The sequence below is a fragment of the Harpia harpyja genome, chromosome 23 (genome assembly GCF_026419915.1).
Source record: "Harpia harpyja isolate bHarHar1 chromosome 23, bHarHar1 primary haplotype, whole genome shotgun sequence".
NCBI classification, from domain to species: domain Eukaryota; kingdom Metazoa; phylum Chordata; class Aves; order Accipitriformes; family Accipitridae; genus Harpia; species Harpia harpyja.
Window position 1 is genome coordinate 1913358 of NC_068962.1, and position 16255 is coordinate 1929612.

A 16255-nucleotide genomic window follows, 5' to 3' on the forward strand; every position below is an offset into this window, starting at 1 on the left:
CCCGTCCCCGTCCTCGGCGGCGGGACGCTGCCCCCCCGCTGCCGGGGAGGCGCCGCCGCGGGCAGCCCGGGCTGTCGGCGGGCCTTCCTCGGGCGGCGGCGCCGCCATCGCGCCTCCCTCTCGCCAAGATGGCGGCGCCGTTGGCGGTAAATTCGGGTAAGAGGAACCCGGGCGCGGGGCCGCGGCTCTCCGTTCTTCCTCCGCGGCGGTGCGCGCTCCGGTCCCGCGCCCTTCTCTCCTCAGAGAGCCGCGGGCGTGAGGAGGCGGCGCGGCCCGAGCGGGCGGCGGGGAGCGCGGCCTCCGGGGCGGGCCTCCTCCCCCGCGGGGGCACCCGCGGCCCTCGGGCCGGGCAAAGGCGATGGAGCCCCGCGGTCGGAGCTGCCGCCGTGCCTGGCCGGTCCCGGCGGGGAGTGCGTGAAGCTGGCGGCGTGGGGTAGCAAAGGCCGGCTTGGTTCGAGAGGGCTGTGGTAACTGGGTTTACGTGTGGTTAAGCATCGCTTCTGGATTGCGCTCCTCTCTTAATGCTGTGTGCAGTAAAAGGGAAAGGAAGAAGGACGTCCTGAGTTTTGCTCTGTGCTGCACAAGGAGTCTGGAGATGTTGAGCTGGTTCCTCTTGCGTTGAGTGTTGTTAAGGATTAGGAGTATCAGGAACACCCGTAGTCCTTTCGGAGCCTGTCACAAGGAGCAGTTTTAGGTTACTGAGGCAGCACTTATCCGTATAACAGGGGAGTAAGTCTAATGCAAAAGGAAATGACTAGATAATCGGAGAATAACTTCGGAGGTCACCTGGCCCAGCACTCCTTCTCTTCCCCCCCTTAAAGCAAGGCCAGCTCAATCAGGTGGCTCAGGGCCTTATCTAAACTAGTTTTGAATACTTGTGCGGATGAAGATCCTCCCAAAGGCCTCACTGGGTCTCTGTTCCAATGTGTGGCCACCCTCACAGTAATTATTTCTTTTTTCCTGATGGCTAATTGGAAGTTTTGGTATTGCATCTTGTTGCTGCTCATCTTCTCCTGGGGTACCTCTATCTCTCTTTTCTGTGTATAGTGCCACTCAGTAGTTGAAGATGACAAATCTCCCATCCCTCTTTAGTCTTCTTCTCATAAGACTGAACAAGGTCAGTTCTTTCAGCCTCTCCTCATTCATCCTGTTCTCTGGCTCCCTGTTTCAGTGTCTTGCTCTGCGGAGCCCAAAACTGGGTATGGTACTGGAGTGAAAGACTCTCAGAGATGCCTAAATAATCACTTCCTTATACCTGTTGGCTGCAACTGTTAATACAGCCCGGTGCATAGAGGCCTTCTCTGCTATCAGGATGTGCTGCTGACTAGTGTTCAGCTTCCCGTCCACCAGGACACTTGGGTGTTTTTCTGTAAAGCTGCTTTCTAGCTGCTTGGTCCCCCAGCCTGTACTGTTGCATGGAGTTATTCTGTCTCAGGTGCAAAATGTTGCATTTGCGTTGTTGAGATTCATTAGGTTAATACAGGGAGAATGGAGACCCTCTGAAAAGCAGTTGTGACTGGAATATGGGCATGGCCAAAAGGTCTGTAACTAAGGTGGTGTGTGTCATAGTGACTAGTTAATAAAATTAAAACCTCCATTCCTGTGTCAAGCAAGGAGTAAATCTTACAGAGAAGATAGTTTGATCTAACTGAATCAATTGCATCCCTGCCCCCTCACAGAAAAGCAGTACTAAAGCAAAGATCCTTCATTGAAATGTGGCTTGGTTAAAGTGAAAATTGGAGTAGTTGAAATGAGACTATGCTTTATTGTATGGATTACATGGCCAGAGATTCTATAGTCTTATAACTTAAAAAAAAATAGGAGAAGAAGGAGTTTTGTACATGAAAGCTTAGATAAAAATTAAAGCAGATGTGGCACTAGAACTAATGAAGATTTTGCCTTGGGTTATAGTATATTGTTTGTGGGGACAGACATAGCATGGTTAAGTCTATAAGTTGGCAAAAAGTTCAGGCATAAGCGTCAACTGCTACTGTTGCTAAAAGAAGCAACCCAGCCTGTCCTTCCTTGCTGCCCCTGATGGGACACTAAAACTAAAACTGTAATAATAATAGAAACAGCATAAGTGGGAAAAAGTCAGCATGGTTGCTAAAGTCCAACCTTTTTTTCCATCCAAGCTGCTTAATTCCTTTCTCTGCAATACATGCATCTTTGTGCTAGCATAGCTTGTGCCATCACAGAGCAAGCCGGGTTGTAGATGTGATCCTGCTGAAAATAAACTCTTTTTTTGGATTAGTTTTCAGTTAGAAAAGTTAGATTCTTTATTTGTTTTAATGCCTTACAGTACATGTATTTGGGCTGGTGCAAAGCAATGATGTTGTAGGGACAAGAGCAAACAAACGGGCCAGGAAAATTGTTGAACAGCTTTTGGCAGGCACTGTGGATTGCTGCTGGTGTTTATTGGACTCGCTAATTTAATAAGAGTGAAAAGATCATTTCAAGTGGAAGTAAATCTCTGAACTCTGAAGTTATGTGGGAGAGCCAGTTACAGTCTGGAGTGTGAAATTATTTTTAGTGAATTTGTCTAGGCAGGGGTAACATTGTATGATTAAAACACTGTGATGCTTAAAAAGGACAGAGGATTTGTCCTTTTTTACAGGCTGTCCTCTCGGATACAGCTCTACTGGCACTGCTAGTTGTGTTGTAAATGACTATAGTTTTTGTTAGTGCTGAGTTTGGGGTGAGAGGGTTTGTTTTGTTTTTATTCTTGTTTTGTGTGGTTTCTTCCTTTGCAACAGAATAAAACTGACAAAGTTTTACTTGGTTTGCTGCTTCCAAGACGCCTCAGGTAGTGGTAAAACTGACCGAAACCAGGGGTCTCACTCTGAGACCTGCTCTTGTCTCCATGCTCACTTGCTACACTTCGACTTGGCTTATGCTGCCTTTATTATTCAGGGTATTCACGTAGCATTTTGCATTATTTTGGGGTGGTGTCTTGATTGTATGAAAAAGAGGGGCGTCTTCACAGCAGAGTAGCTACCACTTGCTTGCTGTCTTAATGTAAGCAGCCTGGTCAAGAAGAGGTGCAGATATGTTTGACTTTGATGCACCTAGTCAGGTTTACCTTAAGGGTTGGAGCTGGTCAGAGCAAGCTATGTGAAGATAAAATGTTGGCTCTGTACTTCATTTTATACCACAGTGTTAACTTGTACATTAAAAAGAAGAAGGGGGGGGGGAAGTTAAGCCAGTTTTAGGTGAAATGCTAGTATCTTTTGTATATAGGCTACTCTGCAAGGCATAGTTCTATTTTATCATTTCTCCAGAAACAGCCAGTTTCAGAGATCTCTGCCGTTCACTACCCACTTGTTCTTTCCCTCTGTGCTTCAGGCATTGCTCTTTCCTTCTTTCAGTTGTTTTATGATTAGCAGGGCTACTTTGTAACCTCTGTTGATAAAATACTCTGATTTTTAAAAACAAGATTGGAAGAACTCTGGAAAGTGTTGCTTCCTCCCCTTCTTTAATTTGGATCATTTGACTAACATGACTTATAGTGCAGTCTATCAGAGTTAATGAAGCAGGCATGTGTACTGTTGGGAACAAGTGGCTCTGAATGAATGAGAGCAGCAAAGTCTTAAAGTAGCTTTTCCACTAGCAAAATTGTAGCATGCAAAAACCACTGCTAGGTTATAATATCTTTGGGTCAGGGACTATCTCAGTAGATGCTCAAAAACACATAACTACCTGAAATCAGGCAGTGGGTGTTACATGGTAGCTTGCAGGCAAACAATAAAATTGGTAACAAATTTAGCTGGTATGTTTAGCAGTGACTTGTGGTGTGTAGAATCTGAAATTTTCACAAATACAAATGGTATTTAGGAAGGGAAACATTTTGGTACTTCTGTTTAATGTGGGTCTTAAAATTTTTAGGGGTTTTTTAAATAGGATGTTAATACTAGGAGGTAAGGATAATTTTCTATCTCCAAGGTTTTCAGTTTAGACAGTGATTCTGGCTGAAGTCTGAAGGCTAGTTTGGTATACTGTTTTCATGAGATCTGATGATAAGGAAACTTCTATTGCAGTCTTCATGCTACAGACTTTGGGTTCTGAATGATACAACTTCTAGTGAGGAAGAGGTTGTTCAGCTGTACTAGTAAATTCAGATTTGAAATATGCAAAGGAAACTTCAGTGTTGAGGAAGAAGAGAGATTGTATTTCTAGAGTAGGGTCAGACTTCTCTTATATAATATATTTGTGCTTGCTAGCTTCCAGAAATAATCTGATCTCTTCTAAACATAGTCAGGTAATTATTTATATTGATCTGTCTATTTCTAGTAAAGGAAATTCATATCTTTATGAAGCTCTTGTACAGAATGTTAGCAGCAAGTGTTTCTCAGGGATCAAAAGTACTTGTATTTATTTATTTTTTAAATTAAAATGAGAAATGAAAATATGAAGGGAAGTGTCCTTACACTTTTGATTTTTGTTTCTTATGGAATGTTGCCTTTAATCTTACATTTTTGGTTTTTAATTTATTTTATTCTACACAGACTGATGCAATGGTGTGACAAATTCTGATAGCACTGCTGTTCATTTTCAGTCCCTCATATATTAGGTATTTTTTTGTTTGGGATTTTTCTGTCAAAAATGGAGAACAGGAAGCCTGCCTTGCCAAATTCCATTCAGATTCAAGGTCTGCTGTCCAGTTCTTGGTTATCCTTTAATCTTATCAAATTGTAGGGGATTTCTTAGGCATATAAGGATGAAAGATTACAGAGCTTGTATCAAATATCTTTATAAGGTGACTTTCAGTCCCAGAACTTAGCTGCATACATCATCTTTTCTGCTTTTCTAGCTCCCTAAATGCAATTAGGTTTTATATCAGACCACTGTTGTTATTTGTTTTTTGTGCCTTAAGAAAGGAAAATAAGCTTTGCTTAATGGGCATAAGTCTATACTGTCAAGCAGAGACTAACAGTAAGTTAAAAAAGTCTACTTATTGAAAATAGTGTATAAATAATTTGTTTTCTTTCTTTCTCCATTTCAAATATATTGTTTTATTTCTTCTTTTAGCTGCCAGCTTGTGGGGTCCATATAAGGACATATGGCAGACTGTAATGAATGCAATTTGGAAAAGGCAACCTGAAGCTATTCATCGCCTTGACCAGGTTTTAAAGAAACACAAATCTGACTTCATTTCTCTCTTCAGAAATCCGGTACTGGACTAATCCTCTCTTGTGGAATGAGTTGGAGAGCTGATGATTTACTCTGTCTCATATTGTTGTGTTACATACCATTTAGGCCCTGACCATTCTTTTCACTCTACGTTTTTACAGTACATAACGCAAATGTGTTATAGCAATCTTGTTCTGCTGTAAGAATACAAATAACTTGAATAATACATATTATTTTGTGTCTTGCACAGGATAATTTTATGTATAACGTATTTTTTTTCTTTCATGATTCGAATGCTATTTTGAAAGGAATAGTAAAAGTATCTGATGATCCATCAGGGTCGTGGTTTAACTCCAGCCAGCAACTAAGTACCAAGCAGCTGCTTACTCACTTGCCCCCCCCCCCCCCCCGCGGTGGGATGGGGGAGAAAATCGGGAAAAGAAGTAAAACTCGTGGGTTGACGTAAGAACGGTTTACTAGAACAGAAAAGAAGAAACTAATAATGATAATGATAACACTAATAAAATGACAACAGTAATAATAAAAGGATTGGAATATACAAGTGATGCACAGTGCAATTGCTCACCACCTGCCGATTGATGCCTAGTTGGTCTCCGAGCAGCGATCCCCCCCCAGGCCAACTCCCCCCAGTTTATATACTGGACATGATGTCACACACTATGGAATATCCCCTTGGCCAGTTTGGGTCAGCTGTCCTGGCTGTGTCCCCTCCCAATTTCTTGTGCCCCTCCAGCCTTCTTGCTGGCTGGGCAAGAGAAGCTGAAAAATCCTTGACTTTAGACTAAACATTACTTAGCAACAACTGAAAACTTCAGTATTATCAACATTCTTCTCATACCTAACTCAAAAACATAGGACTATATCAGCTACTAGGAAGGCAATTTACTCGATCCCAGCTGAAATCAGGACAATCAGTCAAGTATTAGCTTTTTTCGCTACTCTTGTGTGTGTGAAATAAAGCAGAAAACTATTTTTTCTGGTTTTGGTCCATGCTCCAGTCAGGTTAATGAACACACAGAACAGGTGAACACATGAATTTAAAAATATAGAATGTGTCTTGTTAGGAATGTGAGATGATGTGGAAAAACCCACTGTTTCTTGGCTGATGGATCACAAGGTAGCAACTAGAAATACGTCTTCTCTCGGTGGTGTTACTTCTGAAATAGTAGATGGCTTTTTAAACTGATAGGTTAGAAAATTTAACAGTCAGCTCTAGAGTTTTGTCGGTATATTTTAGCATCTGAGTTTAACAGAAAAAAGAATGATGTAGAAAGTGCTTTGGAGTAACACAACATGTCTGATCAACGACCCAGATGTTTTTCATTGAGCTGATACCAATTCCTGTTGAGAGTTGTATCAAAATTTACTTTCAGTCTCCATTATCCTGAGTAAACTAAATGTCAGCACTGATTATATAAGATTATTTTTGGTACATTGCCACAAAGATCCCATTGCTCTGCAAGTGTGAAGCATTTTTAGGATGCCTTCACTATCTCTGTGTTTCAAAACACTGCCTTTGTTTTTATGATGACAACTTAACCTGTCAGAACTGTATTTGCGAGGAAGGATTAATGTGTAAAGCTTTATTCAGTATTTGATCTTGCCATTTTGAATAACTTCCGATGCTTGTTTCTCTTGCAGCCAAAGAATGTTCAGCAGCATGAGAAAATTCAGAAAGCAAGTACAGAAGGGGTTGCTATCCAGGGTCAGCAGGGAACTAGGCTTTTGCCAGAGCAACTCATCAGAGAAGCCTTTATCCTCAGTGACCTCTTTGATATCGGAGAGTTGGCAGCTGTTGAGCTCCTTCTAGCTGGTGAGAAGGGAAAATATTTAAGAGCTGGAGAAATAAAACTTAAATAGGCCCTTCTTATTTCAGTGTATGCTTAACATGAACGCATGATTCAGTCAAGGCCTTAGCTTCCTAACATAGAATGTTCTTAAAAAGAAATCTACTGTCACTGTAATGTAATACGATAACAGTGTTTTGAACATTAATGTTCATATTTTATGCAGTAATTGCAAAAGGGGGAATAATTTGAGGGTTTTTTATGATTTACTTTATCACTGAATTTAAAAATAGTTTAAAGATAATTGATTGAGAGTTTTTCCATAAAGCAGTGTAATAGATACTGGTTCTTCAAATGATGTATTAGTTATACATTGATATGTGACTCTATTTGGATCATAATCTAGTAACTGATTAGGAAGAGAAGTATTCTGGAAAGTGACACATGCTTTGCATGTAGAAAATTGATTTCAGACTTATTAAAATATAATTGTTATCATTACTTGCTACTGTTCATCATTAACTTTTTAAAAATTCATTAAATAACTAGCTTGTGAATTTGTCACCTTTGGAAAGCCATCTTCAAGTCAACCTCGCTTTCTATTTTGAGCTTGAATTTTCAGTGTAAATTCAGACAGGAAATTTTATTTTGAATAAAGAAAAGACATCTTGCTGATAATCAGCCTGAATTGATTATTAAGATGGGTAGATATCAGTTGCAAATACCTTTTGGACTAGGATATTTATGGACTTCCACTTCTATTTCTTTTAGATTTTTGGATGTTCTAATAGTTGAATATCAGTTGTAATAATAGCACCCAAAATGTCTGTGATTTCTTTTAAGTAACTGAAACAAATCAAAGCGGTCGTGAATAACCATGTTTGCTTTGAATGCTACACTTGTATTTCAATTAGAAATACAAAGGTATAGAGCTGTTATCGAAGTGTGTATGTTCAGCTTCCTGTGACTACACTGTGCATTTTCATTCAATAGGAGAACACCAGCAACCTCATTTTCCTGGCCTTACAAGAGGCCTAGTGGCTGTTCTGTTGTACTGGGATGGGAAAAGATGCATTGCCAATTCACTACGAACCCTCATCCAGTCACGCCAAGGCAAGACGTGGACGTTGGAACTCAGGTCTGTTTTAGGGTGATGAGCTGATTGAAGCTCTTTGCTTTGAGTGCTTTTAGGACTGATTAGACTCAAGGGAATACAAATATTCTCAAATTTGTTTGTTTCTCATAACCTGATGCAGCTGCTTTCACGTTTGCTTTTTAAGCGTAATATTTTTTCTTCTTACACATATTTTTATTGGATTATAAGGATATCCATTTTACGTTCAGTTCTTTCATGCTACTTCACCTTTTAGCAGTGTTTTGCTTCAGACACCCTTTCAGTCAGTGTTCTTCTAACTAATGATGATTACTCAGTATTTCAGAGACTTGAGTTTCTGCCCTTGCTGTGTTCTGACTTCCCGTGTCCCATGAAACAGAGAATTGTGCTCCTGCCTTTGCTTAAAATGGATGCACTATTTACTGGCAAACGTAACGTGCTAACATTTTTTGACTTGAAAAAGAAAACAGTACGTACTGTTTACTTCCAATGCGCAGTGATTGCTTGACTAGAGAAAAATTAAAAGATGTGTTCTAGTGTAAATACAAATTCTGAAACATAAAATAAATGATTACTTTAGAACTAGCTCCACCACTTCAGTAGGGTGTACTTAATTGGACAATTGCATTGTCCACAGCCACATGAGTCACAGCTCAAGAGGCTGTGAGCTTGAGAGTTGTGTACATCTTATGTATAGTACTTTTTCCTTTTGACAGAGATCTTAGCTAGCTGATCCATGTTGTATTCTCATATTGCATGCTCTTGGACCTACAGTTACCTAAAGACTTTGTATCCATTCAGCATAATGTTTTGAGAGGGCACTGCTTACTGATTAACAATGCACATTTAGTTACTTTTTGTATATAATGGAGTTGGACATTTTCTGTCAGCAAATACATTTGATGGGATTTGTTATTTTAGACTTCCTCTGTGACTGGGAATAGTATGATTAATTGTGAAATTTATGTTCTTTCCGTTTTAGTCAAGAGTTAATGACCATGACAACACGATTTACGGATGACCTAATGGAGCAGGGTTTGACTCAGAAGATCCTCACTCTTGTGTCTCATATTGATTTGAACAATGAATTTGATAAACTCCAGAGAGAGCGAGGATTGGGCAGTGAGAAACATCGCAAAGAGGTAATATTCACTGGGTGTGAATATTATTCTGAATTACTGCACAGATTAGAGTACAGTTAGACTGCCAAGAGATATGGAGTGATTTTTCTGTTTGTTTTTTTTTTTAACTTTCCAGTTTCTGTTCTCTGCCTTTGCAAGCTCTGTTACTGTCTGAAGGATCATAATAACTACTCCACAGCTTGTGCTATGCCAGTGTGGGATCCAGATTACTTCCTGCACTTCTGTTTTGCTGTTGCTCCCTGATGCTAGGGCATACCTTATTTTTAGTGAAGAAGTGTAATCAAGGACAGTAAGAAAGTAAGCCTAATATTTGCAGTATGTGTAAATTTCTTTCTTTTTTTTTTTTTTCACTTTTATTCTAAAGACTGTATATTAAATCATCTGCCATCAGTACTACCATTATCAGCACCGTTGGAATAAAAACAGCAAACTAAAATTCACAAATTATTAATAACTTAATCCAATTGTATTCATATGAACAGAAGCATTTCTAATAGTGAGAATTGCTTGAAAATGAGTTCTCATTTTTATAATCCTTGAACTTAATTGAGAGTGTGACTAACTGCAGAGTATGTTTCTAGTAGGAATATTTTAAACATTATCGTTTTAATTTCTGAACTTCTTTCTAATGGGCGATCTGTCTAAAAATTATTCTAGGTTATAATCAGTCAATCTGTTTTCCACCAAATAAAGAACTAGTTTTACACTTTTGCTGTTAATCTAGAAACTATGCAAAGAATATCCTTCTGTTTTACCTTAAATTACCTTAATTTACCTTAATTTTACCTTAAAATTCATTTAATGCTCTAATGTTAGAAGTTTTTTTTTTTTTCTTCCTTTTAGGTGGACTACCATATTTCCCTCTGTATTCATTAGAACTATTATTCTGCTGGAGTCTGGGCGCAGATCTCTTGCTGTGTTAAATGTTGAAACATTTTTCTCTTTATCTCCATGCATGTGATTTTACTGGAGATAGAATGCTTATAGCTCTCTTTTTTGTTTTGTTTTGGTTTTTGTTTAACCAGGTACAGTGGGCATAGGGCAAGAATGTTGTTAGAAGCTCGTAATTTAGCTAAATAAAATACAGTTTTACAAATACCATTATGAAAGGCCATTAGTGGCTTTTTATTTTTTAACTTCTTCTGTTTTCATAAGACTTAAAGCAGTTAAAACTCAGCTTGGGGGGAGCAAGGAAGTTAAATTAAATAAATGTTTGTCCTCCTTTGAAAACAGGTAATTTTTGGTGTAACTGTTAGAAGAAAGACAAACTTTGTTTTCAAGAGCCATTGTACTTAATTGTATCATAGCATGGCAGTATTTTGCCAAATTAAAAGAAAAAAAATATTTTTAGTATGAAAATGCTTGGTAGTCTTTATGTTGGGCATGGTATTTGTTCCATATGTAATAGGGGATGATAAATTTCATTTATGTTTACATTCTGAAGTTGATATAAATACTTTGTCTGGGGGAAGACAGTTCTAATTTTAAATGTTGTTCATATTTCTCGGTGTCTTAAGTTAGGTATTTGTATAGTCAGTTGAGGGCATCTCTTGGGGCAAGGGGGAAGGCTACGACCTTATCTGGATATAACTACCAGTGCTGTTGTATATTAGAGACAGGAAATGAGACTTTGGTGTGGCACATTTACAGCTACAGAAGTTCTGTGTAGATTCAGGTCTCCTGACCTTGACAGAGGTGCTGGTTTGCATGTAGTCATTGCAGGATATCTACTCACACCTCACATAAAATACATGGGAATATGAATGCATTTAACAAGCAGAAGTGTGCATTCTGTTATTTAGCAACTAAAAAAGCCCAACATTTTCTGTAGCTGCTGTCCTTAATTTTTAACTTAAGCTAGTCATACTGATTGAGTGAGAAGGAGGAATTGAACATGTTGCCAGAATATTTATATTCACTGTTTTTTGTTTGGTTTTTCTTTTAAAGGTTTCTGACCTCATTAAAGAATGCCGACAGTCCTTGGCTGAAAGTCTGTTTGTGTGGACCTGCCAGTCACCACTGAGTAAGGATGACACTCTAATCCTCATAAGTTATCTGGAGAAAGTAACAGTGGAAGCTGATGGCTCATTGGATGGCGTGAACTTGTCTCTTCTTATGGCTCTCCTTTACTGCTTTGATGTCAGCTTTCTGGAACAAGGCACAGAGGATCGTGAAGGTAATGCTGGCAGGTTTCCCAAAGAAGATATGTTGTGCAGATGGATAAATTGTTATTTAGCCAATTTTGTTATTGATCAGTAACAAATTGGTAAGGTTTTGCGTGTTTGTTTTCACATTCATTTACTGGGTGTTGGTGTTGTGTTTGTTTTTGCTATTCTTCAAGATTTGATGCACCGGCTCCCTCTGCTAGCAGAAAGACAGTATATAGCAACAATACACACTCGTCTTCAGGAGTCTCAGCCTTGGAAATTACCAGGCCTGCAAGCTACTGTTAGATTAGCCTGGGCACTGGCATTACGAGGAATATCCCAATTGTCCGATGTGACAGGTAAATTACCCTAAAGTGCAGTTGCTTCATATTAGTATTCAGATCTTGCAAGTGGTGTAAGTCAAAGTATCTGTTACCTTTTTGAAGTGTTAGTATTTATCTTTATGATAAAATTACTGTTGACACTCCGTTAAAGCTTTCTCAGTATGTGAGTTTGGTTGTCGAGAATTGAATTGCTCTGAAATGTACACAGATTTAGAAATAATTAGTTATTAGACAGTGATATTGCAGTGTCTCACTGAAGTGAAAGAGAGTTTAATGTACTGAAAAATGTGAAAGATTGCATTTTAGCAGCCTTAGTATCATTTGAACACTTAAATTAAGAATAGGTTCACACTCCTGACTTTTTACATCTGTAAATGTTAAACCTCAGTATCTTGAGAGGACAAATCTATTTTTAATTTTTTTTTTTTTCTCTCCGTACTTCACAATCTTTCCAGGCTCCCTACTAGGTCAGAATTGAGTCTGCTCTAGAATATCTATTAAAGAAAATGTAAATATTATAACTGATGTTTAATTAAGGTTGGTTTGTGATTCTTGGTTCACAGCCTTAGATTTGAGTGGGTAAATGGATTATGCACTTTAACACTTACTAACGAAGAAAGTTGAGATCATCACCTGACATTAACTTGTCTTTTCCATTCTGGTGTTTCCCTGTACAGTAGAAAAAACATAGTTGATAGAAGCATGTCAATTTGCATGTCAGCCAGGTATTCTGAAATATGTTTCGTTTGGTAACAGGTAATTGTAATTTATTTTTTCCCCTCTTGTGATTTTTATTGCCCAGCTCTTGCAGAATTCACTGAGGCAGATGAAGCAATGGCAGAGCTAGCGGTTGCTGATAATGTCTTCCTGTTTCTAACTGAATCAGTTGTGGGGTCTGAAAATTTCTACCAGGAGGAATTTTACATTCGCAAAGTTCATAACCTTGTTACAGACTTCCTTGCACTCATGCCAATGAAAGTAAGTGGTTTGTGAGAATAGCAGTTCTGAAGAAATGTGGGCATCTCTTCTATATTTCTAACACTAGGACAGGTAGCATAGAGATTCAGATGTGAGCCTCACCTTGAGGTGCTGCAATTCAGAAAACTTGTTGACTTTATGGAACCAATATGGTTTGGGGTTTGTTTTCCACACTGAAGTAGAATGTGATTTTTAAAACACTTCAGTGTGGTGAGATTTGCAAAGCAAGCTTTTGTGGTGGTAGTGGGTTTGTTTTGTTTTACATGATTAAAATTTAAATGGATGCTGAAATTGATGGCAATGCATGTGGGTATTGATTTTTGTTGTTGGTGGTGGTGTTTTTCTTTTTCTTTTGATACAGACAGTAGTGTAAACTAAATTAACTTACGGTTTTTGTCTCTCATTTTGAATTTATTCTTTTACTAATGATCTTTTCCATATTTAAGGGGAGGGATTCTGCTTTTTCAGTGGTATCAATTGTTGGGAAAATGAGCAGCTGTTTTCACTAGAACAGCAGAAATGGTGCAAAAGGGTTTTAAAAAAAGTTTGAAGCAATTACAACTGTTTCATTTGTGCAAGAACTTGTATCTAGACATGGAAAATAAAAATTCTATGAAAACACTTTTATTTAATTGATGGAGGCTTTATTTTGTGACCTTCATTGTGTTGAGCTGTAGTTGGAGTTGCCAAATAATTACTTTTTTCAATGTGCAGCAAGAAGGATTTAAAAAATATATTTTGTTCATTGTAACCTCGCAGAACGAGAACAATATTGGCAGGAAAAACAATATTTGAGCCTTAAGAACCTTTGAGGTCATATATGAACATGTTGTAGACAGCTTTTAGGTTTAATCCTGATTTATTTATAGTCTGTTGGTGTTGCATGTTGTTTTCTCAAGCTGTCTTTTTAACCCACAGAATATCCATAGAACAAGTATAATGTCAGTTCAAACAAGTTCATGTTGATAACTTTACAGCTATATTTCTGCTGCAAAGCCTGCCCGCATACAACACTTACCATGTTGTTAACTGGCTTTGGACATCCTTTGAAGGCTGCATGCAATGGTGTTATCTGTAATACAGACACAGTAGCCCTTGGGAGTCTTTTGAATATATGAGGAATATGTGAGGTGTATTTTATGGAAGTTCCTTAAACAATGAAGTGCAAACAGGTTTGGAACTGGGAACTTTCATGAGGCAGTTCTTCATTGGATGATGTTGCTTTACGAAAGATGAAATGTCTCCCTGTAATGATACCAGTTTTTATGAAAGAGATACAAGGTAGATTTTTGAATGAAGGTAGAAGAGCTGGAGAATGACCCAAGCTGAGGTTGCTGCCATACTAGATTTAGAACAGATGTGACCTTGTCTCCTGTATTCACAGAATGGCCTGAAAATCCCAAGGCTGTTGGTTGGTTTGTTGGTAGATCTCTCATCTTCACTACGTTATGGAATTGGAAGCTTTATCTCTGGATAGAGTATTTCTCTTCCATTTCAGTTTTTTGGCTTTGGTTCAGATCTGCAGTTGATTGTAGCTAATGCCTAAAGATAAAGAGAGATATTCTTCATTACAAGTAGGATTTTGTAATACAGGATATAAGCAAAAATCTGACTGTTGGCTTGTATTCTAGTTTGATAGAGGCCAGTGCTAGCTGTTTTACAGGAAAGACTTTGTTAGCAGGCAATTGGGATATAGCCCTACAAGGGAATTTTTTCTTAACTGCTGTTAGTTACTGGTTGGCTTATATACTCATCTATTTCTACTGGATCTCAAATTTTAGGTACAGAGAAGTGTCTGCTTTGCAGGATCTCTTTTTTTTTGTATATCTATAACCTTTGTTCAATTTTATTTAAATATTTAAGTCAGCATTTTATTTAACTCTTCTGTATAGTTTTAACATTTATGCTGCTTGCCAGTGATAATTTGGGTAAATCTTTTGGTTGACCGCATTACATTCAGAACTTGGTAATTAGCTTTAGTAATTCAGATAATTCATTATTTCACTTATCAACTCAGTTTTGTCCGTGTATTAATTTTGTTAGTATACTAATTTGGCTAGTTTGCTCTGACCCTTTCCACAGTTTTTTCTAGTTTCTAACTATGTTTTTCTTGATGAGACACAATTATTTTGCTGCTCATTCAATTTTGCAAATTAAGATATATTATAGACCATGAACTGGTATCTATTGACTATCACCATGTTTTAATTTTTGGTGTGTTGAATTGGTTGCTTATTTCTGTTTCTTGTTCCTCAATGGCTGCTTAATATTTAACAAAACTTAATTTTTCATCTCATGGCTATTTGTTTTCTCTAAACCTCTGGTGGGGTGTTTTGTCAAAGGCTCTTTGACATTAGAATTAAATGTCAGCTGTTTTTTGTTTAGTAATTACTTTTTTCAACTCAAAGAATTTTAGGATACAGATTAAAGGCAGCCTTTTTTTTTTTTTTTTTAATTGCTGCAGTTGTTCTTCCCCTCCCTGCTCTCTTCACACCCCCCCCCATTGTATTTATTGTGGTAATGCTTTTAGTTGCGACAGACTGGGTCTGAAGTAACTACATCAGTCCAAAACTTTTCAAAACATAAAGTAGCTGTAAGTAGAAGTAGGCTTAAATGCTAAGAAAGGTGCAATCCACAGATCTCTATACAGAAAACATTATTTTTACAGTGTTTTCTGTTTATTTTTGCTCCTTGTGGATAATGGTCCACCTTTCTTTGTTTGATGCTAACCCATCTAGCTTTTGAAGTAAAAAGAGGAAAAGGATCCACCTTTTGGGGACAAACTAAAGGATCTGGTGAAGTCAGTTGGGAAAAACTCCCATGGTATAAGTTCAGGGGTTTTGCTATGAACTGAGGGCCTTGGCAGTAAGAAAAGTGTTTGAATGTATCTTTGAATGTAAGCTCTTTGAGGGGAGAGGATTAAAAAAAAAAAAAAAATTGAATATTCTTGTCACGTATGTGCAAATTCATTTGATTTCTTAGTTTTTAATAGGCTGTTTAGACAATTCCATTATTCTCTTCTGTTTCATTCTTAGCTAAATAAAGACCAGTGTTTTTTTTCCACGTCATAAACTGTGTAGGTAAAACAGCTGAGAAACCGTGCTGATGAAGATGCTCGCATGATCCACATGAGTATTCAGATGGGTAATGATCCACCTATTTCCCTTCGGAGAGATCTGGAGCACTTAATGCTTTTAGTAAGCCCTATTTTCTTTTAAATTACTGTGGCAAAAACTGATTGTGACTTTCCTTCTTCATCAGAAAACCCGTATCTGAATGATAACATACAGTGCTGGATCTCTCCCTTTCTGGATTAGAGGGATTTTTTTTTTTTCTTAAATATAGACACTTTCTGTAACTTTTCATGTAAAGGAATTCATTTACTGCCTTGGCTTCTGATGTTAATGAAGTGTCATTTAATTCTTGTTTAGTAAGTAAATACTGCATTGTTTCTTATGTTTGAAGAGTTCTTGAGCTGAAGTTATTTTGCAAAATATCTAAAATTTCAATTATAAGATTATCTTAGCATATCTATTATTGTAAGCCATCTTATTTTAATGTAACTTAGAAATAGGAATTTTAAGACTATAGG

The 16255-nt window shown here is 37.9% G+C and overlaps 1 protein-coding gene across 1 annotated transcript in view; it reads left to right on the plus strand.

The window, feature by feature from the left end:
* The first annotated feature begins 62 nt into the window (after positions 1 to 62).
* NUP205 (nucleoporin 205) overlaps positions 63 to 16255 on the plus strand; it is a 54947-nt gene continuing 38754 nt past the window's right edge. The window contains exons 1-9 of the mRNA XM_052774340.1: positions 63 to 156; positions 5029 to 5171; positions 6793 to 6964; positions 7932 to 8076; positions 9035 to 9194; positions 11142 to 11370; positions 11536 to 11700; positions 12488 to 12663; positions 15744 to 15860. Of these exons, the coding sequence (XP_052630300.1) occupies positions 129 to 156; positions 5029 to 5171; positions 6793 to 6964; positions 7932 to 8076; positions 9035 to 9194; positions 11142 to 11370; positions 11536 to 11700; positions 12488 to 12663; positions 15744 to 15860 (1335 nt within the window). The 5' untranslated portion in view covers positions 63 to 128. The remainder of the gene's footprint in view (positions 157 to 5028; positions 5172 to 6792; positions 6965 to 7931; positions 8077 to 9034; positions 9195 to 11141; positions 11371 to 11535; positions 11701 to 12487; positions 12664 to 15743; positions 15861 to 16255) is intronic.